This window comes from Xenopus laevis, chromosome 5L, assembly GCF_017654675.1.
Source record: "Xenopus laevis strain J_2021 chromosome 5L, Xenopus_laevis_v10.1, whole genome shotgun sequence".
Taxonomy (NCBI): Eukaryota; Metazoa; Chordata; class Amphibia; order Anura; family Pipidae; genus Xenopus; species Xenopus laevis.
In genome coordinates this window covers 62,561,467-62,586,398 of record NC_054379.1, presented here as the reverse complement: position 1 = coordinate 62,586,398, position 24,932 = coordinate 62,561,467, and the positions used below count along the sequence as shown (strand labels likewise).

Here is a 24,932-nt window from a genome sequence, read left to right as displayed (position 1 = left end):
AGCAGTATCTCTTGAGTATTAGCAACTATTGTATCAATTCTAACAGTTGCCTGTTATGAAACCTAGTGCTCTGCAGGGACAAATATAAGAAATGTATCAATTAAATGTATCCATATAGAACAGTTTACAGGGTCAACGACCCCCCCCTCCCAGGGCTGCTTCAGGAGGTGAAAAATGACACTTTACACTTCAATATTAGAAAAACGGTCACACATAGAAAATAGAAAGTCATTGGAAAATGTCTTTATTTATGGTGATCTATCTGAAAACAACTAGTTGTTTGAAGGTGAACCACGCCTTTAATTAGGATATGATGTGTATTTTATAACAGTGCTAAAGGATACGAGGTACAGCTAATAGTTGGGCAAAAACATGGAATGATGAACCCCAAGCAATTTGCCAAGGGGCAATATATGTGAAGACATACTGCAGTTTGTCCATTAGATCCCGGAGCTAGAAATAAAGGAGAAACCGATAAGGAAGTGGATTGGACAGAGTAACTGAAACACCAGGTTATCAGTAACACAACAATGCACTGTTTCAATTACCCATTTTGTATATTTAAATGAATGTATCAGCTCTTATCTTATCAAACATGCAGTTCTGTAATTTGAGGTGAATATTAATTGGACTCTGCATAAAATATACATTTACCTACAGTAGGGATAGTTTTTATAGAAGCCAATTTAACTGTCTGTATGTTTTTGGAGTATAGGAGGAAACAACAGTACCCAGAGGAAGAACATACAAACTCTTTGCAAAAAGTGCCCAAGCTGGAATCATATTTAGGACCCCAGCACTGCACAAGTGCTGCCCAGTATGAAAATAAATAAATTAACAAAAATATAGGTTTACTAATTTTGTATAGAATGTATAGGTATACATTTTGAATTGCTTAAGATGTGCCTATTATAAAAATGTCCTTCTGTACAGTTAGGCATACTTACCAAGGTTTGAAAATATAAATTTTTTAGTTTTTTTTTGGTCAAAATTCACAATTTTGTGTTTAAAAACCACCAACTTGAATTTGAATCTGAGATTTATCATCCCCCTACCCTGGAAGTAACTCAAATTCAGTAGGCGCTTGGAAGTCAATGGTCTGCTGGCCTATTTGAAGAAGTTAATAGCCTTCCTGACATTCAAGTTTTTTTTCAGAGAAAAACTCGATTTGAATTTGATTTGAGTTTTCAGGTCAGTAACATTAGTTTGAATTTTAGATGTTCAAGTTTTTTCTTAAATAAGATACCATTTGAGTTTTGAGGTCATTTGATTTCATTCAAGGTAACAAAAACCTAACATTCGACTTTTGATAAGTCATCCCCTTAATGTTGTATGTCAAGCTATAATGATCAAGGCAGAACTAAAAATGCAATAAAATACTAAAAGTTCAATGAAATTAAAGAATACAATAAAAAATTGTGATTTGGCAAAATAAAAAATTTTTCAGTGGAAAAATTGCATATATGTGTATGTGTGTACAAATTGTTCATTGTGTGTACTGTGAATGTGTTTGTGTAAAATTAAATATATGGGGAAATGGGTGTGTCATTTACACCCAAATGGTGGGGGCCCTAACAGGCACACTGTAAAACGCGCTGGGAGATCTCTTGGTATCCTAACCTCCCAGTGTGTCTCTTCCTCTGCTTTCGGGGAGCAGGCGTCCCTGCGATTACATCATCCTCCTTAAAGTGATGCTGTTGTCACTTTGCCAGCGTCAATCCTGAGCATCGTGACGCCAAGCGCAGTGCCCAAGTTGGTTTCAGATCTCTGTTCCTGCCGAAGCATTTGGATTGTGTTTTGAATTACTGGTTTTGACTTCTGCCTGACTTGTGACTCCGATTCCAGCCGCCTGCCTTGATCCTTTGCCTGATTCGGACTACGTCTTGTCCAAATCCCTGCTGGTACATCGCTTACAGACTTGATTATAGTTACTCACTTCCATGTTGGTTCCTACAGCAGAAAGCCCGGGGCCCAAAAAGACGTCTGTGAACACCGGGACCCACAGGGTTCATCTGTGCATCTGAAGGTACCCATCACTGTACAATGTTCCAGAGAACGTGAACGCTACAGTTAGCTTGGGCCTTATGAAACCTTGCCAGGCTGCTGCTTCCTCGACTATGGAGGGATTTTTTGACATAATGATGAAGCTTCTGGACAGCCAGGAGGCTCAACAGGCGCATCTTACTCAAGCCTTACAGCACATTACGTCTCATCTAGAGTCACTTCAAATTTCTGGGTCCGCAGCTCACTCTTCACAACCTGCACAGATGCCCAAGATTCCTGCTCCAGTTCATTTTGGGGATGATCCGGATTCTTGTTGTGGACTCCTGACACAATGCAAGAGCCAGTTCGATTTGGCACGGACCAATTTACGACTGAAAGATCTGAAGTTTCCTATATCATCGCCCTTCTGAAGGGGAAGGCCCTTGCTTGGGCTTCTCCGTTATTGGATAGAGATGATCCTCTGGTACATGACCACCACATTTCTTTCCACTTTTTGTAAATTTTTGATGTTCCGGGTCGGAAACTGAATGCCTCAGATTGGCTCATGAAAATCAACCAAGTATCCGATATGGCCTCCGAATATGCCATTAATTTCCTGAGTTATGCTGCAGAAGTGTCTTGAAACAACAATACACTTATTGCAGATTTCTGGAGGGGGCTTCGTGAAGATCTTAAAGACGAGCTGGTTACTCAGGATCTACTTCCTTTGAAGAATTCGTTATCTTCATTGTCAAGATAGATTCCAGGATGAGGGAGAAGTCTTCGCTTAAGTTTTGTTCCTGCAAACCTTTGGTTACAACCTTCGTCAGGTCTGAGTTTCCTCCTCCTCCACTCTTAACTCCTGACGAGAGAACCCATAAGAGAAATGCTGGTCTCTATATGTATTGCGGCCTCGCTGGACATCTGCTGAGATCCTGTCCTACCAGACCTCCGAATCAGGGAAACGCTCCAGGCTAGGTGTGAGGGGGGAGTCTCCCCTAGGCAAGATTTCTGCACTCCCAGTTACCAACAGATCTCACATGTTCCTTCCTGCTTCCCTCTCTACCTTGTCTGGTAGATTTTCCTGCCAAGCTTTTCTGGATTCCGGAGCGGCAGAAATTTTTTATTGACAATTCCTTTGCCAAGTCCTGTGGTCTATGCCCTGTACCTCTCAAGATTCCGCTTTCTGCCCGGGCTGTGGATGGCAGGCCGATTTTACCAGGTGTTCTCACCTCTGCTACTGCCCCAGTCCTTATTTATGTGGGCCCTTTTCATGAAGAGAAGATTCTTCTTCTACTTCTTCTTCTTCTTGCTCATTGAATGTCTTGAAACTCCCATAATGTTGGGTTTTCCTTGGCTCCGACTTTATAATCTAACCATTGACTGGTCTTCTGGGGAATTTACGGCTTGGAGCTCCTTTTGTCAGTTCAATTGTATTTTTTCTTCAGACCACTGGTTGCTTCATCCTTGCTCCAAGCTTCCAACTCTCTTCCTACTGATGTTTATAAGGAGTCTTCTGATGTCTTTGAAATGAAAAATTCTGAAGTTCAACCTCCTAATCGTCCCTACGATTGTCCTGTTGATTTAATCCCCGGCTCCACTCCTCCATATCCTTTGTCCATTCCTGAAACTCAAGCCATGAAAGAATACATTCAAGAAAATGTATCCAAAGGTTTCATGAGGAAGGCCACGTCCCCAGCCGGAGCTGGTTTCTTTTTTGTCCAGAAAAAGGATGGCTCTCTTAGACCATGCATTGATTATCGAGCCTTGAATAAGATAACAATAAAGAATCGTTACCCTTTACCCTTGATTCAAGATCTTTTTGACATTTTGAGATGAGCCGAAATCTTCACCAAATTAGACTTGCGTGGTGTGTATAACCTAATTTGCATTGGTCAGGGAGATGCGAGGAAAACAGCCTTCAACACCCGGGATGGCCATTACAAATATTTAGTCATGCCGTTCGGCTTATGCAACGCCCACGCTGATTTTCAAGATTTAATTAACAGTGTTCTTCGCGAGTTTCTACAGACTTGTGTCATAGTCTATCTTAATTTATTCTTCCTCAATGTCTCTTCATCAAGTGAAAAAGACTTAAACTTAAGAGACACCTTTATGCCAAGCTTGAGAAATGTGAGTTCCACAAGTCGACAATCTCTTTTCTGGGTTATATTATTTTCCAGAATCTAGATGGATTCTACTAAAGTTTCTGCTGTTCTTGATTGGCCCGTTCCCACGAGTTTGAAAGCCATTCAACGTTTTAGGTTTTGCTAATTTTTACAGCAAGTTCATTAAAAATTTTTTACCAGACTGTGGCTCCTATTACAGCTCTCACTAAAAAAAACCTTGTAAAGTTTCTTGGACCCCTCAAGCTCAGGAGGCGTTTGTGTTAGGAGCTGGCTAGGAGTTGTCTGCAAGGCAGGTATGGGTTAAATTACCTTCAGCTCAGACATCCAATCCTCTGTGAGGGGAGGCTTTTTATAGCCCTTGGTCACCTGATTTCCCCGCTTGAGCTACAGATTGTCTTAATTGGGAATATGGTTTGGTTTAAGAGGTTGGGGAAAAATCTGTTAAATTTGCTAAAACTTATTCTGTGTAATTCCGTGTTGGACTTTGCTTTCAGCAGGTGCTGTTATTTTCAGTTAAACTTTGTTGGCAGTCAGTGACTAATTTGAAACATTGTTGCTACGAAGGGGGAAGCAGACAGAATACTTTGTTTCACGTCTGCAGCTGAAGGACTCACTGCTCTGCATTCAGCCCCTGCAGCCACGCTGCTGCTGATAATACAAGCAGCAGGAATTCCCCATAAATCTCTATACGGAGTCAGAAGCCGCTCTCTATTTGTAAGTCCTTAACTCCCTTATCTTAGTTTGTTAATTAGACCCGCTCCCTGCAACCGGATCCAACAGAGTTCAGGGTCGCAGCCTTCCATTCCTAACAGTTTGTGACTCTAAAGAGACTTTTTAGTTCAGCTCCAATTCTTCTTCATCCTGATTTTTCCTCATAAACAGTCTCCTGCTGAGAGAAATTATGATGTGGGTAGCCGTGAACTCTTGGCCGTTAAACTCGCCTGGAGGAGTGGCGCCATATGCTTGAGGGGGCTAGAGAGCCTACTACCATTCTTACGGATCACAAGAACCTTGAAATATTTTCTCGGCTAGGAGGCTCAATCCTCGTCAGGCCCGTTGGGCTTTGTTCTTTTTCAGGTTTAACTTTTTCATTTGCTATTGGCCTGGTTCTAAGAATATGAAAGATGCCTTATCCAGATGCATGGTGCAGAAAGAAGGTAATCCAATCCCAACCGCTCCTATTGTCTCCCCTAACTTCGTTATCGTTGTCTGATTTGTTTTGGCGCCTACTTCATTATCGTTGTTTGATTTGAACATCCTCCTGAGTGTCCCTCAGGGAAGATATTTGTACCTCAGCAAAAGGTTGCTCAAGTTCTCAAATGGGCTCATTCTTCTAATGTTTCTGGTCATCAGCTCGGCATCAGGAAGACCCAAGAGTTAATTTCGAGGTATCATTGGTGGCTTTCTCTTGCTAAAGATGTCAAGTCTCGGCCTGCACAGTGCGCAAAAGAAGACTCCCTGTTCCTTACCATGTGGTCTTCTCCAACCCTTACTCTAATCCTGGTTAGATGTGGCTATGGCCTTCATTGTGGATTTGCCTAAATCTTCGGATATGACTACTTATTTTAGTAGTAGTAGACAGATTCTCCAAGATGGCTTATTTTATTCCTCTGAAGAAACTTGCATCCGCTGCTGGTTTAGTGCAAATTTTTATCAAGGAGCTCTTTTGTTTGCCTGGTGTTCCTCAGTTTATTGTGTCTGACCACGGGGTGCAGTTTGTATCCAGGTTTTTGCGGGCTTTCTCCATTATCTCTATTTCCTTTCATCCATCGTTGCTCAAGCATTTGTTAATAATTTTTCTGTTGACCAACTTCCTCCTGCTCCCATTATTCTTGATGATCATCAAGAGTTTGAGGTTCAAGTGATTTTGGACAAGAGATTTCCCAACAGAAGAAAGCCGGGGGCCACAAAAGGGTGTCGATGAACACCGGGATCCACAGGGTCCACCTGTGCATCTGAAGGTACCCATCACTGTACAAGGTTCCCGAGAACGTGAACGTTACACACTCAAAAAACAGCGTGTTATGTTCAAGGGGAATTGCCACCTTCAACACACTGCAGTTGGACTCGTAAAATGATTTCATCAGAGAAGGAAGTTCATTATAATATGAAGCGCAGAATACAGAAGCATTTAGCAGCCAGGAGAAATCTCTGCCCAGCTGTCCATTACGTGGGTTTTTATAACACACAAAAAACATCATTATCATATAGTATTATAATTCTAATCATTTAATGCCATATATTGCTTTGTCATTATGATATTGCTATATTATCAAATCACATTAATCTGCGTATATCATTATCAGTCTCAAGATTATTTTTTCCCCTTCTCGCCAACTTCCTCAAATATTCTTAATTATGTGCATGCTTCATCATTATCATGTGCATCTTTATAATTTTAAATAGCAAGCAAGGTGTTAGTAATTGTTCCTAATCACAGATACCATGTTAAATCATTATGAATTTAAGTGACATATGCAAGATCAACTGCTCATTTAAAAGCCCTAGCCAAAGAAGGCCCGAATAGATCTGGCCCTAACAAGTGACAACAGCAAACAAAATCTGTGGTTACCTTTCTCTACAATTTGTGCATTCTATTATAAAAGTTTGTTTAATACCATTGTGCCTGGTTGTGCATCTGTTGACTTTGTAAGCAGAACTATTTATCAACAGGCTCAAAGTGTTCTGTTTGCTGGGGTCAAAGAGACAATCATGAAACTATAGGGGATTAGTAGTGATCTCTCTATGAATATAGGGAATTAGGAATTGTATAATTTTTTTTGTACTCTGAAAAAACATACAATTTTAAAAAACACAAATGTTACCTTATTCATTAAAAAAATATGAATGAAAAACTGAAAATATGAATAAAATTGTGGAAAAAATGTCAAAATACTGTACCTTGAATTTGTGTTTTTGTGATGTTTTTAGTGATTTTTAGTTGTTTGTAGTGAGCTCAAATCATCATGAAGGCTTTTAACATCTTCAAATGGTTGAAGGCACCTCTGCCATTGACTTCTATATGACCTAGATAAACCACTCTGCGCTGATGTAGATATGTAATTTCTGACGTTCCACAATCCGTGCATCAAGGAGTGTACATTGAATGACAGAGATGTCTTTTACATATCTGGGCATCAGAGATTTAATGGATTATGCTTGAATTACGAGTATTAGGAAAATATAGTCCTAAAAAGTGACCATGTAAATTAGATGTATGATGTATTACAATTCTAATTTTTAATTTTATAAATATTTTAACTTACCTTGTCAAACAAAATTGACATAATAAAAAAGTTAATAAGAAAGCTTTCGGAAATGCTTCTGTAGTCAAACTGGAAAAATAATAATGTAAATCCCAGAATAATATATTGATGGAGGGTATTGCAAAAAGAAGATCGTAGGAGCTTAATTCCAGCTAGCGTTATCAGAAGTGTATCATAACTGTTGAGATTGAAAAAACAAACAATAGAATACAATACAAAAATGCAATAAACATTTTTTTTATCAAGAACCTACCACTGTAGGTGCCCTGGGTTTATGAGCTTTATAAATTATATAATTCTCATTCTGCAAGATTGTGAGAGTAAAAATGAGGCCACAGCCCTGGTTGTCCTGACATCTTGTTCTATGTGGTATTAATGGGACTAAATAGCAATAATTGGCATAGTAGAATCGTTGGGGTATCATCACTTCTGTATCCATTTTTCTTTTCCATGGTTCAGCTTCTTTGCACTTTCATGTGATATAAAAATACTCTTCTATAGTAATTGAAGTTCATATGGAATTTTAAGATAATACACTGTATAGTTTTTCACTATTTATGGGATTTTATAATTTTATTGTGTGATATATAAAAGTTTATTATTTTTCTAATTACCGGTAGTTAAGGACTAGTCACTTAGAGATACTGACACCAGAAATTAAATCTTTTTTTACATCTATCATAACATTGTCTTTGCATGCTATTTATAATTTTGCCATTAAAGTATTATTACTTATATTACTCATTGATACCCCATGTTCCTCTATAAGGGGGCTGCCATATTTGTGCAACAGGAGTCAAGATACTCAGGATAACTACAGGATACTCAATTCATTTCTAACTAATTAACTGTATTGTTAAAAAATAGTAATTGACCAAGAGAGGTGGTCCAATATAATCCGGATTTAGCGTGGTATTGATTATCCCAAGGAGGAAATTTTTTTAAAGTTTTTAAATATAAAAGTGGATTTTTGTAATATTATGATATAATAAAGTCATAAACAGGGTTTCTTTTTTCTAATTTAAAATTGTTACAGTTAATTATCCTTGTAGGTGTCTGAGAAGTCAGGATTTTAATTAAGAAGCGTTAGTAAATTCTCTTTCAATATAACCTGTACAGATACTTCAAATTCATCTATTTGCCTTCGGATGTTAATTGCTTCTAATAATGGATGAAGATAGTTGCTGTGCACGTTCACAAACATGAATTATAATATGCAGGCCTTTGGTGTGTTCAGAAGACACAGTAATGTAACTTACTGTATTCCAAAGCGTTTGAACTTGCTGATTGAATAGGCCTCAACTGTCACAGCATTCAAAATTATTGAAGGGTACAGAAAATATTTCTCAAAACACAGAAGCCACAAATAGAGTTTTTCAAACCACATTAACTGTGCCGCATCTAAAAATAATGAAATATAAGTACATATTATAGATTATATATAGATATATATACACACATTTCGATTATTTTGTACAGTTGCTGCAGGCTGAAATAAAAGTCAACTTTTCTTTAAGAGATATTTTGCTGTCCTGACACTTAGGGGCAGATGTATGAAGGGTCGAATATCGAGGGTTAATTAACCCTCGATATTCGACTAGGAACAAAAATCGTTCGACTTCGAATATCGAAGTCGAACGATTTAGCGCTAATCCTACGATCGAACGATCGAAGGATTATTCGTTCGATCGAACGATTAAATCCTTCGAATCAAACGATTCGAAGGATTTTAATACAACGATCGAAGGAATATCCTTCGATCAAAAAAACTCAGGCAAGCCTATGGGGACCTTCCCCATAGGCTAACATTGACTTCGGTAGCTTTTAGCTGCCGAAGTAGGGGGTCGAAGTTTTTCTTAAAGAGACAGTACTTCGATTATCGAATGGTCGAATAGTCGAACGATTTTTAGTAGTCGAAGGTCGAAGTAGCCCATTCGATGGTCGAAGTAGCCCAAAAAACACTTTGAAATTCGAAGTTTTTTTAATTCGAATCCTTCACTCGAGCTTTGTAAATGTGCCCCTTACTCTGTGTTAACCTGTCATACAGCCCCATAATGCTTATAAGCCCTCATATATTATTAGAAGTGCTCTTTCTCCTCCTCGTGTTAGAAAAAGAGAACTGGCCCTTGAATTTTTAGAGGAAAGAAAACTCCCAATTTTTAGAGATCTATTATACCCCAAAGCTGCTAAAAATCTGAATCCGAAAACTCCAGCTAAAACCTGTCAAGGTCATGTAGAAGACAATGGCAAATGTCCCTTTTACAATTTGAAGATGTCATGATCTGCACTGGATTTCATACGATAATTCAATAAAGTCTGCGTTTTTGGTCGACAACTAAAAAAAAAATCATACTACTCTGCATCACACAAAAAATTTGTACGATTCGATTTGTTGCACGTTCTTGTCGAGACTTTTCCCGCACCGACTTTTTCAAGCTGAATTTTTTATTGTTGTGTAACTCCCGGTATATAAAAGTGTCAATTTAAAAATCTAACATGAACCCTAAACTAAATATATAGTTAACTAATTGGCATAAAATGCAACTCTTTAAACAACAAAGTATTCCACTGAAAAAATAATAAACATGATTTCTAAAAAGTTGAGCTACATACCAAGGACTTCACGTTCTCTGTGTTCCTTACTTTGAAGAATTGGGTGGGAAATCCATAGCCATGGGTGATGTTTTCGAAACTGAGGAATTATGTAATGTATAACTAATCCAACAGTTAGTGCTAGGCCATACAATACATAAATGAGGAATGGCTACAACAAACAGAAGAAAAATTCTTACCTTGGGAAAAGAGGAAGCAATGGTGTATGTGCTATTTGTATACAGTTCATTTAAAATGCATTTGTACCTATTTAAAAGAATACACATAAAATAAAATGCTGTCATCTTATATGTAATAATATATGAAAATAACTTCAGTAAAACATAAAACAATCTGCACATTCACCAAATTCCAATTTTATTTAACATGTTCATTAATGACTTAGGGGAGAGTATTGTAAGTAATGTATCCATTTTTGGAGATGACACAAAACTATCCAGCCCAATTAATTCCATCCAGAAAGCAGCATCATTGCAACAGGATCTTGACAAACTGGCAATCTGGACAACTAAGTGGCAAATGAGATTCAATGTTGATAAATGTAAAGTCATGCACCTGGGATGTAACAATATTCAAGCCCCTTATACCCTTAATGGGACTGCACTAGGCAAATTCATAATGGAAAATGACCTTGGAGTCCTTTTAAATAATACACTTGGCTATAGCAAGCTATTCCAATCAGCAGCATCAGGAGCAAATAAGGTCTTGAACAATATTAAAAGGGGCATTGATTTACGGTATAGAGCACTGGTAAGGCCCCATCTAGAATATGCCATACAGTTTTGGTCTCCAGTACTCAAACAGGACATTACTGAGAGGGTACAGAGAAGGGCAACTATGCTAGCAAAAAGCATGGAAAATATTAGCTTTGAGGAAAGACTGGCCAAATTGGGGTTGTTCATGCTGGAGAAGAGGCGCTTAAGGGGTTATAAGATAACTATGTATAAATATATAAGGGGATCATATAATAATCTTTCTAATGCTTAATTTGCCAGTAGGTCACCCATTACAATTAGAAGAAAGGAGTCTCCCTGAGTCATTTGTACAGGCTGATACATTAGATATCTTTAAGAAGGGCACATAGGAAAAGTAGTGATGAACTTTAGTCAGACGCAGTGGGTTGCTGGAAAATAAGTGCTTTTGAGCTACGCTCGAAACATGTAGTGTTCAATAAAAGCACTTATTTTGCAGCAACCCACTGCATCTGACTAAAGTTCATCACTACTTTTCCTATGTGCTCTTGTCTTCATTGGACGGAAGCACAGTGATTGAACAGTCTGGTTGAATCCACTCTATTTGTCTATCGATCTTTAAGAAGGGGTTACATGGCTTTTTAGCAAGTGAGGGAATCAGGGTTATGGAAGATAGCTCATAGTACAAGTTGATCCATGGACTTGTCCTGCTTCTAAAATATTACTCTTTTTCTAATATGGAGTGCTTTTGTTGATTCTATTCCCTTCTACACACTGGCAGTTTATTTTTAATGAATGGCTGGAAACTTGTTTGCTGTAAAATTACACATCTAGATGTATGACATGCACCTTAATTTATTGAAACTTGATTCAAATGGACACTTTCTGATATATTAGCTAGGAGGGGTATCGCCTTTCTTTTGCCAGTCTCAACAACAAATTTATATCATAAGCAGTGAAAAGCATAGAATCTTTAATAACCTTGGTCACTATACTACCACAAACTTCAGTGCTCAGATGATGACTAGTGATGGGCGAATTTCTCCCATTCCGCTGCACCAAAAAATTCACAAATTTCCTGTGAAATTCGTGAAACAATGAAAAATTCACGAAATGTGAATTTTTACGCTGACTCCCATTAAAGTCAATGGGAGTCTAGAATTGTCTCTGGCGTCGGAATTGTCGCCGGCATCAATTTCGCAAATGTATTCGCTGGCGGCGAAACATGGAAATTCGCCACAAATTCACGCCTGCCGAATAAATTCACCCATCACTAATGATGACCATCCTTGCCATTTTTAACCCAGCACTCTATTTAGCAGTTAGAAACAAACATTGTGGGTTCTTCATTAGGCATCATTAGACTTCCTCCAAATAAACACATCCAGATTTGCAAAAGTATGTGAAATGCCACTTTTTTCTCTCACTGATCAGGTTCCAGAGTTTTGAAATGCATTATGCCATAAATCAATACAGTATAATACAGTTTTTGATGAAGCTGCATCACAGACATGCTGATTCTTTTCTTTATTTAGAAGACACTGACTTACACTGTTAAGAGTTAAACAATTTGTTGTCTACAAAATCTACAAGTCCTTCAGTTACACTCAAATTATGTATATAATTAACAGTTGTGTTATTCATGCCCTTTTACATAATTTGCATTAATCAATACTGAACCTAATTTGTCAATTTGTTGCCCATTTCTCTATTTTAGTCACGTTTCCACAAAGTGACAACATTCTGCATGGAATTCATAGTTTTGCACAATTTAGTATCATCATCAAAAACAGAGACAGTATTACATTGTAAATCTTAATTAGAAAGCAAACAACCAAGACCCATGAGGTATTTTGTCATTCAGTTAACAAGGGACCTTGGGAGCTGGTGTTGACTTATTTTCTGTTAAACAGGAGACCCATGTCAACCCTGGTCTTCACCTTTTGGGGCCCCTTTAGCTTTCTGTGGTAGAGCAAACCAGGAACCTAAACACTTCAGAGATTAAGCAAAGTACATACAAAGAGGACGCAATTCATAGTAACATAGTAAATTAGGTTGAAAAAGACCCAGTCCATCAATTGCAACCTTTTAACTCTTTTTTAACCTGCCTGACTGCTTTTTCATCCAGAGGAAGGCAAAAAAACCATTTGAAGCCTCTCCAATTTGTCTCAGAGGGGGAAAAATGCCTTCACTAGAAAATCAAAATTGGCATTCCTCAAAATTGTTAATCGGACTAGTCCCTGGATTAATTTTTACTATTAGCTATCTTCCATAACCCTGTATTCCTTCACTTGCTAAAAAGCCATCCAATCCCTTCTTAAAGTTATCTAATTTATGAGCCTGTACAACTGAATCAGGGAAAGAATTCCACATCTCCACAGCTCTCACTGTAAAAAACCCTGTCTGAATATTTAAGCCCAACCTCCTTTCTTCTAATCCAGAATGGATGACCTTGCATCAGCTGGAAAGACCTACTGGTAAATAAAGCGTTAGAGAGATTATTATATGATCCCCTTATATATTTATACATAGTTATCATATAACCCCTTAAGCGCCTCTTCTCTAGCGTGAACATCTCTAATTTGGCAAGTCTTTCCTCATAGCTAAGATTTTCCATACATTTTACCAACTTAGTTGCCCTTCTCTGCACCCTCTCTAATTCATTAATGTCCCGTTTGAGCACTGGAGACCAAAACCGTATGGCATATTGATGGGGCTTTACCAGTGCTCTATACAGTGGAAGAATGACCCCCTCCTCCTGCAAATCTTTGCCCCTGTTAATACAGTTCCAGATTGTGTTTGCCCTTGAAGCTGCTGACTGGCATTGCTTGCTACAGTCAGGTTTATTATCTGCAAGGACTCCAAGGTCCTTTTCAATTATGGATTTGTCTAGTGCAGTCCGATTTAGCCCTTCTCTGTACCCTCTCTAATTCAATAATGTCCTGTTTGAGCACTGGAGACCAAAACTGTAAGGCATATTCTAGATGGGGCCTTACCAGTGCTCTAGAATGGAAGAATGACACCTCCCTGCCATGAATCAGCCCCCTTTAATACAGCTCAAGACCTTATTTGCCCTTGATGCTGCTGACTGGCATTGCATGCTACAGCCAAGTTTATTATCTACAAGGACTCCAAGGAACTTTTCCATTATGGATTTGGATATTTTTATGTCCCATTTACATACATTTATCAACATTGAATCTCATTTTCCACTTAGCTGCCCAGAATGCCAGTTTGTCAAAATCCTGTTGCAAGGATGCCACATCCTGGATGGAATTAATTGGGCTGGACAGTTTTGAGTCATCTGCAAACACTGATACATTACTTACAATACCCTCACCAAAGTCGTTAATGAACAAGTTAAATAAATGTGGACCCAATACCGGGCCCTGAGGGACCCCACTAAGAACTTTACTCCAATAACTTTTAATATAGTAGCTTTTAAATTCTGCCTAACAAACAGACATACCCGTCCTCCTTTTCTATTGCCTCTGTCCCTCTGAAACAAAGTATAGCCTGTGATATTAACTACCCAGTCATTCGACTCATTCAGCAATGTTTCGCCACACCAATCACATCACATTTTCCCTCCAGCACCTCCAGCTCTCTCATTTTACCAGTCAGACTCCTTATATTTGCAGACATACATTTAATAATGATACCATATTGAACTTATGATGTGGTCCTCCTTATCCTTAACAGAACCTCCAACCAAATCTCCTCCCCCTTTTTTCCTTCCTTTGTCCACTACCTCATCTAACCACGGAATCCTTTACTGAACCCTCTCCCCCCACGCCTAGTTTAAAATCTCCTCCAACCCTCTAGTCATCTTCTACCCCAAAACAGCTGCACCATCATTGAGGTGCAGCCCAACCCTAGCATAGAGGCTGTAGCCCACTGAGAAATCAGCCCAGTTCTCCAAAAACCCTCCTCCCTACACCAATTTCTCAGCCCTGCATTAATCTCCCTAAACTCCAGTTATCTTCTTAATGTTGCTCATGGCACAGGTAATTTCTCTGAGAAAATTACCTTGCCCTCAACTTTACACCTAGCTTTTTAAAATCGTTCTTGAGGACTTCACCACCTCCTCTAACTTTGTCATTGGTACCTATGTGTACCGAGACCACGGGTCTTCCCCAGTCCCTCCCAACAATCTGTCCACTCGTTTCACCGCATGCTGAACCCTAGCACCAGACAAGGAGCAGACTGTCTGGGATGAAGAGTCCTTATGGCAGATTACCCTATCCACCTTTCTAATAATTGAATCACCTATAACTAAAACCTTTCCTTCTTTGCACCCCCCCACCCGTATTAGAGCCACTGCCTTCCAGGGTGCTCTGAGTGTCAGCATGCCAGTTCATAGTCAAGGTCAGACAAAGGTCAGGCAGCAAGGATCAGAGTCAGGATACAGGCAGAGTTCAAACACCAGGTTAAGTTAACACAGGCTTGAGCTGAATAAACAGAAGCTACAGTAGCTTGGGCAAGGTACAGTGGGAGAGAGCAGGATTAAAACGGCATGAGAACCAATGAGGAAGGAATAAATGTGATGGACAGGGGCACCCACCAATAGTGAGGATTTGTTTATAAACTATTCCTCACATGTACAGTACTTGTGACATTGTCGCAGCTGGCCTGATGTAATGTTACACACAAGCGATGGGTCACACTCTGGCTGCCCGGAGCATCTAAATCTAATGAGTATGGATGCTCTCTTAGCCTTGAAATGACTTCCATTTAGAAGATTTGGGAGAGTGTAGTTCATCCAGCCTTGAATAAGAAAGGGGCATGGCCGATTAAATAAATGGTTGATAATACACATTAATATGATATTGAGTAATTTTTTTACAACATATTTTATATCTTTAACTTCTACCCAGATTAATACAAAATCTACATGCTACGTGAATAATTAGAACATATCAAGATATTGGGGTTGCAGTGTTTTAAAGTTCACCATCCCACTCCATAAATCTGCCACACACCCCCAGCAGCTTCTAGGTCTCCTGTTTCTGCAAAATACCACCATATTAAATCATGTTTTACAATACCTTTCTATAATTTAAAAATGAAGTGTAATATATTATTTACGTTTAATCAAAATTATTGTAAATATACATTACTTACCCTCAACGACAGAAATACAGTACTGGCACTGATTGCATATGATAAAATGGCAACTATGATGCAGATGATGAGATCAGACTTCAGAATTTCTTTCTGCAATTTAATTAAAACCTCATTGTTTTTGAGCTGTTCAGAATTTAAATATACTGTAGCAAAAAAAAACTATGTTTATCCAACAAAACAATTACAGAATAGTTTTTCTCAGTGAGAAAAGTAGATATGTCTCATAAAATGAGAAAAAAAAACACATCACAGTATGGGATCCATTATAGAAAAACTCGATGTAAACATGTAAACATTATTATAAACCCAATAGGCTGGTTCTGCTTCCAATAAGGGTTAATTATAATTATTATCTTAGTTTGGATCAAGTACAGTACAAGGTACTGTTTTATTATTACAGAGAAAAAGGAAATATTTTTTTAAAAATCTGGATTATTTGATTATAATTGAGTCTATGGGAAATGACCATTCAAGCTTTCTGGTGGGTTCTAATGGGTTTCCGGATAACAAATCCCATACCTGTACAAATACAGTACATTATGGGGCAGCTTTACTAAGGGTCGAATTGAAAATTCGAATTTGACATTTTTTTTTTATGGTCAAAACTCTCAAATTCGATTTGTGAATTATCCAAACTCGATTTGAGTTTTAATTCTAATTTCGAGATTTATCATACTCTGGAATTTGAATTAGACTAGTCGCCACCTAAAACCTGCCGAGTTCATATATAAGTCAATGTGAAAGGTCCAGGGACCAATTTAGACCTTAGTAGCCTTCCTGACATTCAAGTTGTTTCGGAGAAAAAAACTTGAATTGAGTTTAGTCAAATTCGATTAGAGTTTTGAGTCAGTAACATTTGTGCAAGTTTTAGATATTCTAATTTTTTATTAAATGACCCCCCATTTGAATTTAGAGTATATTCGAATTTAGAGTTTAAAAAAAACTCACATGAATTCGAAATTCGACCTTTGATAAATGTGCCTCCCCATGTCATGGTGACTGGAAGTGTAAACTTTTTAAATGTTTTAGTAAACTTATGCTAAGGTATTATGGATCCAAATTATGGAAACCTTATCTGGAAAACCTGAAGTTCTAAGCATCCTAGATAATAGATAACATATTTAAATGTACAGTAAATCTAAACAGTAAATCTAAAATGTATGACATACTCTATGAAAGTGACACTAAATGCAGCAAGTATGTTACTATTCTTGAGTAATAGAGGTAAGAATGCTTCACCTGCTTCCTAGTCAGTGTTGATCTTACAAGATGAGTAAAAGCATCTATAGCCCTCTCATAGACCTACACTGGTTGTAGGATTACAATGGTTGATGTAATAACAGTTCTTTATTTATTTATTTATTTATTTATTTTGTTTTGTAGTAGTGGTCACTTTTGCTAAAGATTTTTAGAATGGTGCTGAGACTTTTTTGGCCATGTAGAATCTATAGACCTTAGGGTCTATAGATTCTACAGTGGCACAAATCTGGACACGCATTGTGAGCCAATTAAATATTGCACATTGCTCTGCCTCTAATTAAATTATATGCATCTTGAAACTCTACTTTGATGATTTTTTTATACTTAATGGAGCAAGTGGTGCTGTTTGAACATATTCTTTTTTTCTTGCTGCTTATTAACTTTTCTAATAAAGCCTTCAGGTGTGAAAAAAAACTGAAGCTGTTCACACACAGTGTAACACACCTGCTGAAAACTGCATAGCAATTCTAGTGTATGGTCTGTTCAAATGGAACCGCATACACACTGCTGCCAGGGCTGTTCCTGCGATGAGATACTGCCCCCTTTTGACCCGCTCAGACAATGATTTTTAAGTGCGGAGCAGGAGATGGCGATGACCATTGCCTGTCTGCTCTCTCCCAAAAGAAGGCATGACACAAACCGCGGGCTACCACTCTTCATTCATGGAAAGCACAACACTTAAAACATACCAGTCCTGCATGCAAAATTGAATACATCATGAACCAGAAAGATATTATTGTTATGTTTAGGGTAGCCAAGGATGAGTAGAGTATAACAGTGCTTTATTTGCACCCTAAACCAGAACTAGTGCCAAGCTCCCTGGTCTCGGCTTCACCAGTAGTGTGACCGCCTTTGGCTTCAGGAGGAGCCCTCAGCGTACTCAGATGCCACCTGGACTTTTCGAGAGGAGCAAGGCATCTGGCAAGCAAAGGGGCACGACAGTTGTTAAAGTCAGTTAGGCCGAAGGTCGCGGTACAACAGGATAAGGCAGAATCGTAGTCAAGCAGGCTGGGTCGAGGCAGGCAGATAACTTGGATCGTCAGGAAGACAAAGGGTCAAACCGGGTAGTCAATCAGAATAGGATCAGGCAGAAGGAGTAGTCAAAATACAGGCTGGGTTGGAGTACGGATATCAGGATGGTCAAAACAGGCTAGGTCACAACAGGAGATCAATGACAAACAGGAACAGATGCACAAAGGCTCAGAGGCACCAGGAAAACAAGTCCTATCACGGGCAATGATCAAAGTAAAACTGTCCCTTTAAATACATTTAAAATTTGCGCGCTGACGTCATACGTTAGCGTGCCTGCGCCTTTAAGACGCAGCGCAAGCGCCCTAGGTGCTGAAAATCCTTGCGGGCATCCCCTAATTGGAGTACAGCGGGCGTCCCCGCTGACCCCCACTACCCTTACCGGGGTAAGTTCTTACAGATTGTCCTTGTTTCAGTATTCCTGGTTTTTTAATTCTGACTAAAGATCCAGGCTGAAAGTGCATCTTGCACCACGTTTTCTGTCAGTACAAGCCTTGCATTTGGCTTGGTGACGTTCCACAATCTTGCACCACGTTTTCTGTCAGTATAAGCCTTGCATTTGGCTTGGTGACGTTCCACAATGTCAGCAGTAGATGATTTTGTAGGCACAGTATTTTGTGAAAGTTTGATGTCTACTACAACTTAGTGTGCATCTGTCTGCCATGTAATAATTCAGCTGGAGATGATTGGGTTGTTGCATGGCATGTTGCTCTGTAGTTATGTAGGAACTCTGTTGTAAATACTTTCCAAGATTTCCTAGTAAGATTTGCTGTCTGTAGTGCTTCTTTCAGACTTCTGTTGAATCACTCGATTTCTCCATTTGCTTGTAGATAATACACTGAAGCTTTCCTATGCACAATATTCAACTCTCTCAGAAAGGATTCAAACTCATATGAGACAAACTGTGGTCCGTTGTCTGATATTAACTCCTTTGGATTACCTTTTCTGCTGAAGACAGAAATGTTATTACTGTAGCTGATGTTATATGAAAAACAAATGCAATTTCAGGCCATTTATTGTAATAGTTTATCAAGGTTATAGCAAATCTTCAGTCTATAGTAGCATCTGCAAAAAGGACCGACAATATAAAGTTTTTCCCATGCTGAATCAGGAAATGGTACTGTTTTTACATCTGGTCTCGACTTAACTTTGTGTACAAAGTTCTTTGCATAGCCCAGTGCTTTGTGGTAAAATTTTAGACACTGGCTGTGTGGGCAGGCACTGGTGCTGTAGTAATGAGACAATCAACTAATTGAAGGTTTAATGCAGCAAAGAGATCCCTTCCAAGTATAGCAGTACTCTTATTCACAATGTAAAAGTCACATTTTGCTGTATTTGATTCAAATTGTACAGTCACTGGCAAGCAACCAAGCACAGGGATTGGATCCTTTAAGTAACAGACCAGTTTCAGGGCAGGTGCAACAAGCAGATCTTTTGCAAAGTATTTCAAGAAAATATCCTTTGGTAGAATAGAAACAGCTGAACCTGTATCAAGCATCAGGTTAATGGAGTGTCCCTTGTCAGCAGAAGCAGTACTGACACTGACAGTGCATATAAACTTGTCTGGAATAAATGTACCAGCTTTATCCACACTTAATACTGTGACATTTGTAGTAGTGACTTCATGAACATCTTTAGCAGAACTATGGCAGATCTTAGCAAAATGTCCTACTTGTGCATTTGCGGCACCGTTTAGCTTTTGCAGGAGATGTAACATGATTTGCAGTGTGTTGTGTTGAACCACAGTGAAAGCAGTATTTTCTATTTGTATTTGCTGCATGGTTTTGCAGTGTAGGTGAATCCCTTTCCTTAGCACTGTATTTTGCCTGTGACTGTGCATTATTAGGCCACAGTGCTGAATTCACAATCTGTACATTCCCAGCAGTTCCCTGACAGAGTTTTAGCCTCTGCCACTGCTGTTTCAATTTGGCTAGCAACTGTAATAGACTTTGCAAGGGTTAAATCCTGCTCTAGGAGCAGTCTCTCTCTAATGTGAGGTGAGTTTGTTTTTTCCACTATTTGGTCTCTTAGCATTTCATCTGTTAGAGTCCCAAACTCACAGGTAACAACCAGCTCTCTCACAGCTGCTACAAATTGTTCTGTGAATTCGCCATTACATTGTCCATGTTGGCGGAATTTATATCTTTTTCAGCAACCACATTTACTCTTGGCACAAAAAAGTTCTTTATAGCAGTAAGAGCAGTTTCATAAGTATCATCAGGTAATGGTAATGTATAGAATATACACTGTCCCTCTGCTCCCAGGCAGTGAATAAGTAAAGCACACTTTTAAGCTGTCAGGAAGTATGCACAGTATAAGTCTAGGCACAGTAACATCTACAGGCCATTTGTATAAACACCACAATTATGTATGCTATTGTATATAAGTTAATCACATCTGCCAGCATGCATTTTAGTCTGCTTTGGCAGAAATCTTACAGGCTGTGCTGAGTGGAGAGACCCAGTTGTCAGGTTCACCCATTTCTGAAGCAGTCACTGTACTACACACCAGTGTAAGAGAATATTCTTACTAATTTTATTGTTTTTTATTAGGACATGGTATCCAAGTCACAGTCTCCCAGAATGGCAAAAACTCTATAGTCAGCTCCTCAAACTCTGGTACTGTAGGAATAGTTTTGAGTGTTAGCATCCTTTACAAGGTGGCAAGTCATATGCATTTATCATTTCGCTTTCTCTTCCATAAGTAGAATTGGTATGAGCTGCCAGCCTGATGGACTGGGTTTGTGACATGAAATACCTTATACACTCGAGTATAAGCCGAGTTTTTCAGCATCCAAAATGTGCTGAAAAAGTCTACCTCGGCTTATACTCAGGTCAGCGGGCAGTAGCTGAGATTGCAGTCACTTTTAATCATTGCTATACCAACAGTTCACTTGGGGAGAGACTGCAATATCACACAACACCCTCTGCACATGGAAGTGGGACAGTGGGACAATGCACATAGTAATCCGTTTGGCAATTCTCTATCACCATCAACTTTGCAAAGAAGCCGGTTGATCGCTGGGGGTGGTCACTTTGGCGGAATGTGCGCTGCTGGAAGACAGAGCTGTAGTTGTGTCTAGGCTTATACTAGAGTCAATAAGTTTTCCCAGTTTTCATAGGTAAAATTAGGTACCTTGGCTTATACTCGGGTCAGCTTATACTCGAGTATATACGGAAGCTATCTTAAAAGTCCATAACAAAGATACATGACCACCCCTAACTGGTTGGTGTCAGATGTCCCTGGGTACTATTCTTGCCAGATGTTCACCAAAGAAAAGCAGATGAAAATATTCATAGCAACTAGCAAAGAACCTCAAACAACCCCACAGTTCCCTGTTAGCAACAGGCTCTAACAGAGAACATGATTAATGGGGCAGTTAACCTTTGAGACTTCTCATCCAAACACTTGAGAATAGATACTGTATGTTGGCCAGATTGCCAAAAAAAAAACCATGAGAGGAGAAAATTCTAAGCAAAAGACAGAGGATGCTGGTCATAAAAACATAGAATGGTGTTATTATGGCAAATAGCATTCCAGATGTTACTTCAAGATTGCAAGGTATACAATCACTAAATACACTCTGGCTGCTGGCTGCTTTGCCAAGTACCCTGAATCTATCTCTTAGAATAAGCTCTAGGATCATGCTTCATACTAGCTACTCTTCTGAGACCTTGTACTTTCATATTCTAAGGTTATTTGCATTTTGTGATTATTGATTTAGCTTTTTGTTCAGCAGCTCTCCAGTGTGGAATTTTAGCAGCTATCTGGTTGTTACCCTTGCAGCCAGGCACTGGTAATAATGTAATAAAATGTAACAATAACAATGCAACTGTAGCATCAAAATGCAATAGTTTTTGGCTCCTGGGGTCAGTGACCCCAGGCAGAAGAGAATGAAAGATACTATAAAAATTCTAAAATTCAAAAAATGAACACCAAATAAAAATTTGCCATCTGAGACCTGTTGATCGTGTGATTTGGGCATTATGGAACATGATTTGGAAATTATCATTGCAACATTTCAGCTATATACAGTATATCTCTGATATCTGGGTATGATTGATTAGCAACTTACCAGTGACCTTTGCATCTTCTCTGGTAATGGATCATCTTGCTCTTGTTCTGAACTATTGCAATGCTCTTTACAAACTTTAAGTAACAACTTACACTTGATAAGAGATCTACAATGGATAAAAATATTTCAATATAACAAAAAATTTCAAAGCATGCAATATACAGTCATAGATCTCATAATAATATGTTTCCCTTTTTGAACCCACTTCTTTAATCCTTTATTTTCTCCAATCCCAGCTACCCTTCCATTTAACATTACATCTTAATCAGTGAACCTGACACACACTTCAAGATTTGCCGATTGTTTTTAAAAGCAATGTAGAGTCCATTCTCAATCAGAATCCCACCAATACTAACACAAACCAGCTTCTCCTTCCCAAGCCCCTTTCTAAATGCATTAATTCTTTGCATTCGGTATCAACTTCCAAAGTCTACCAGCTTCTCTTGCCATCCTCATTCACAACTTGTTCTCTTGACCCTATGAGACTCAAATCTCTAACTACCTCCTGGCAGTCTCCAAAAGGAGACCTCAAACTCAATCTAACAAAAACAGAACTAGTCACCTTTCCACTTAAAGGAATATTTCATTGTGAAAATAAAAACTGTGTAAATAGATCATCCAGTCAAACTGTGTAAATAAGACATCCAGTCACTCCAGTCTTTATACATAACATATTTGGCTAACTAACTATATTAAAAACATTTTTTATTTTGCACAGCATATCTATTTACACAGTTTTTATTTTTGCACTGAACAATTCCTTTAAGGCTGGTCCTACTCCCTCTTATATTTGTTATATATATTGATGGCATGCATATTAACCCTGTCAACTCAGCACACTGTCTGGGGGTAATCTTTGACTTCTCTCTCTCCTTCTCTGACCATATTAACAGCACTGTCAAAATCTGTTAATTTTTCCTACACAGTATCCACCCTTTTCTTTTGTTTGCTACAGCGAAGATGCTTGTGCATGCGCTCATCCCATCCAGAATACTGTAACCTTCAACGAACTGGTCTCCCTAATTTCCACATCTCTTCACTATAGTCTGTACTTAATACTGCTGCCAGAACTCTCATCCAAGTGGGTACAGACCCCTCCCCTGCTGAAGTCCTTATCACGTCTTCCCATAAATACAATATAACTTGATAACCATCAAAGCCCTTCATTCCTCTGCACCTCACTACACCTTTTCTCTTGTATCTCCATATGTTCCTGGCTGACTCCTCTCTGAGCAACTGTTTGGTTGCACCCCCCCCAAATACTACTGCTGTTGCCCACCTTTAACCCATCCTCCCTCAGTCTCTTCAGAATTAAACTCACAGGCTACCTCTTGAAATACTCCCATAACATAACATAACATAACACATACATGAAATATTTTGAAATGTAGATCCTAATATTGCATCAGTTGAAAGGGTAAATCCTGCATTAAGTAAAATGAGCCACATTTGGTCACACGGTTTGCACAAAGCATGCATAAACTTATGTACCCATCAACACTGTGTCCATGCATTAGTCCTTAGTGAAAGTGAGGGGGAATACCTCAAGCTTAGATACTGTACTTACCAGACTTGTACTTACTGAACTAAACATTATCTTCTAGCCTATCATTTTGCAATCCCTATAAATATATTGGTGTACTAATTTTAAAATTCTACATTATTAAATGCATTTCCATCAGTCTTTTTTGATAAGATTTGTGCATGGATATAGCTCCCTGGTATACTCTATGCAATTCAGTGTATCAAAAATGGCATCTGTGACCAAACTGGGCTAAATTTTTAAGATGGAACAAATTTGATTATTAAAAGTTTCTAACCATAACATTGCCCAAATATTCTAGTAGGCAAAGGGTAAAGTACCAAACAGCAAAGTATGGTAAAAATACTTAGAATTTTTAGATAAGGAAGAATTTAAGCTAGTCCAGAAAACTAACCTGGTGCTGTACAATATTATAATACTGGGGACAAGTAATATTCTGCTGCAGAACACCATTTCATCAGCATATAAATGCAGTATACTTTTTGGTAATTTCAGCATTAATATTGTAAAGAAGAGTTTTGAGCAGATCATATTGGATCTATAGCTACATTAAGTATTCCATAATCCAAGGCCTTTAGTAATTTAAGTGCTGACAAAATAGCAGGGAAACTAAACTAATTTTGCTTTCTGATATATCATTCTTGTATTAGATGAGGCCCCAAATATGAAGTGTATTCTGGCAAACATCTTACCTTAAAAGGACCAGTAACAAAAAAAAACACCAACATGTATTAAACTTTAAAATCGCAAAGTCTTACCAAAACTCCACTTTGCGCTCCTCTTCAGAAAAGGGCGAAAGGGCGACGATCCATCGCGCAGCGCACGATTACTCCTCCCTGACTATCTCCTATAAGAAAGGATCCTGAAGAGGAGCGGAGCAAGCGGAGTTTTGGTAAGTTATTTCTTAATAAAGACTTTAAAGTTTAATATGTGTTGGTGTTTTTTTTATAGTATACTAACAATTTAAAAAAAAAAAAATGTTTTTATGTTACTGGTCCTTTAAATATTTAGTGATATATATCTAGAATCTTGTCCTGTTTGGGAATCACTGCAATATTAGTATAAAGGGATACAGAAAAAAAACCTTGCAAATGGAATGTGAGTGAACAAGCAAATATTTGTAATTGTGGAAGATAATTTAGGACTTCCTGGTATGGCGCTGAGGAGGAAGTAGCACCTAGGGTAGAGCGCTGTTGTTCTGCCAGGGTTCTTCCT

General features: G+C 38.5%; 1 protein-coding gene across 3 annotated transcripts in view; it reads right to left on the bottom strand.

Annotated features, from left to right (window-relative positions):
- The window catches only part of pcnx2.L (pecanex 2 L homeolog), a 643,210-nt gene that overhangs the window by 160,812 nt on the left and 457,466 nt on the right, over positions 1–24,932 (bottom strand). For all 3 annotated transcript variants that reach the window (XM_041562821.1, XM_041562822.1, XM_041562823.1), the window contains 6 exons: positions 22,175–22,280; positions 15,808–15,900; positions 9,992–10,142; positions 8,638–8,779; positions 7,379–7,556; positions 345–453 (listed from right to left, as the gene is read on the bottom strand). In XM_041562821.1, the coding sequence (XP_041418755.1) occupies positions 345–453; positions 7,379–7,556; positions 8,638–8,779; positions 9,992–10,142; positions 15,808–15,900; positions 22,175–22,280 (779 nt within the window). The remainder of the gene's footprint in view (positions 1–344; positions 454–7,378; positions 7,557–8,637; positions 8,780–9,991; positions 10,143–15,807; positions 15,901–22,174; positions 22,281–24,932) is intronic.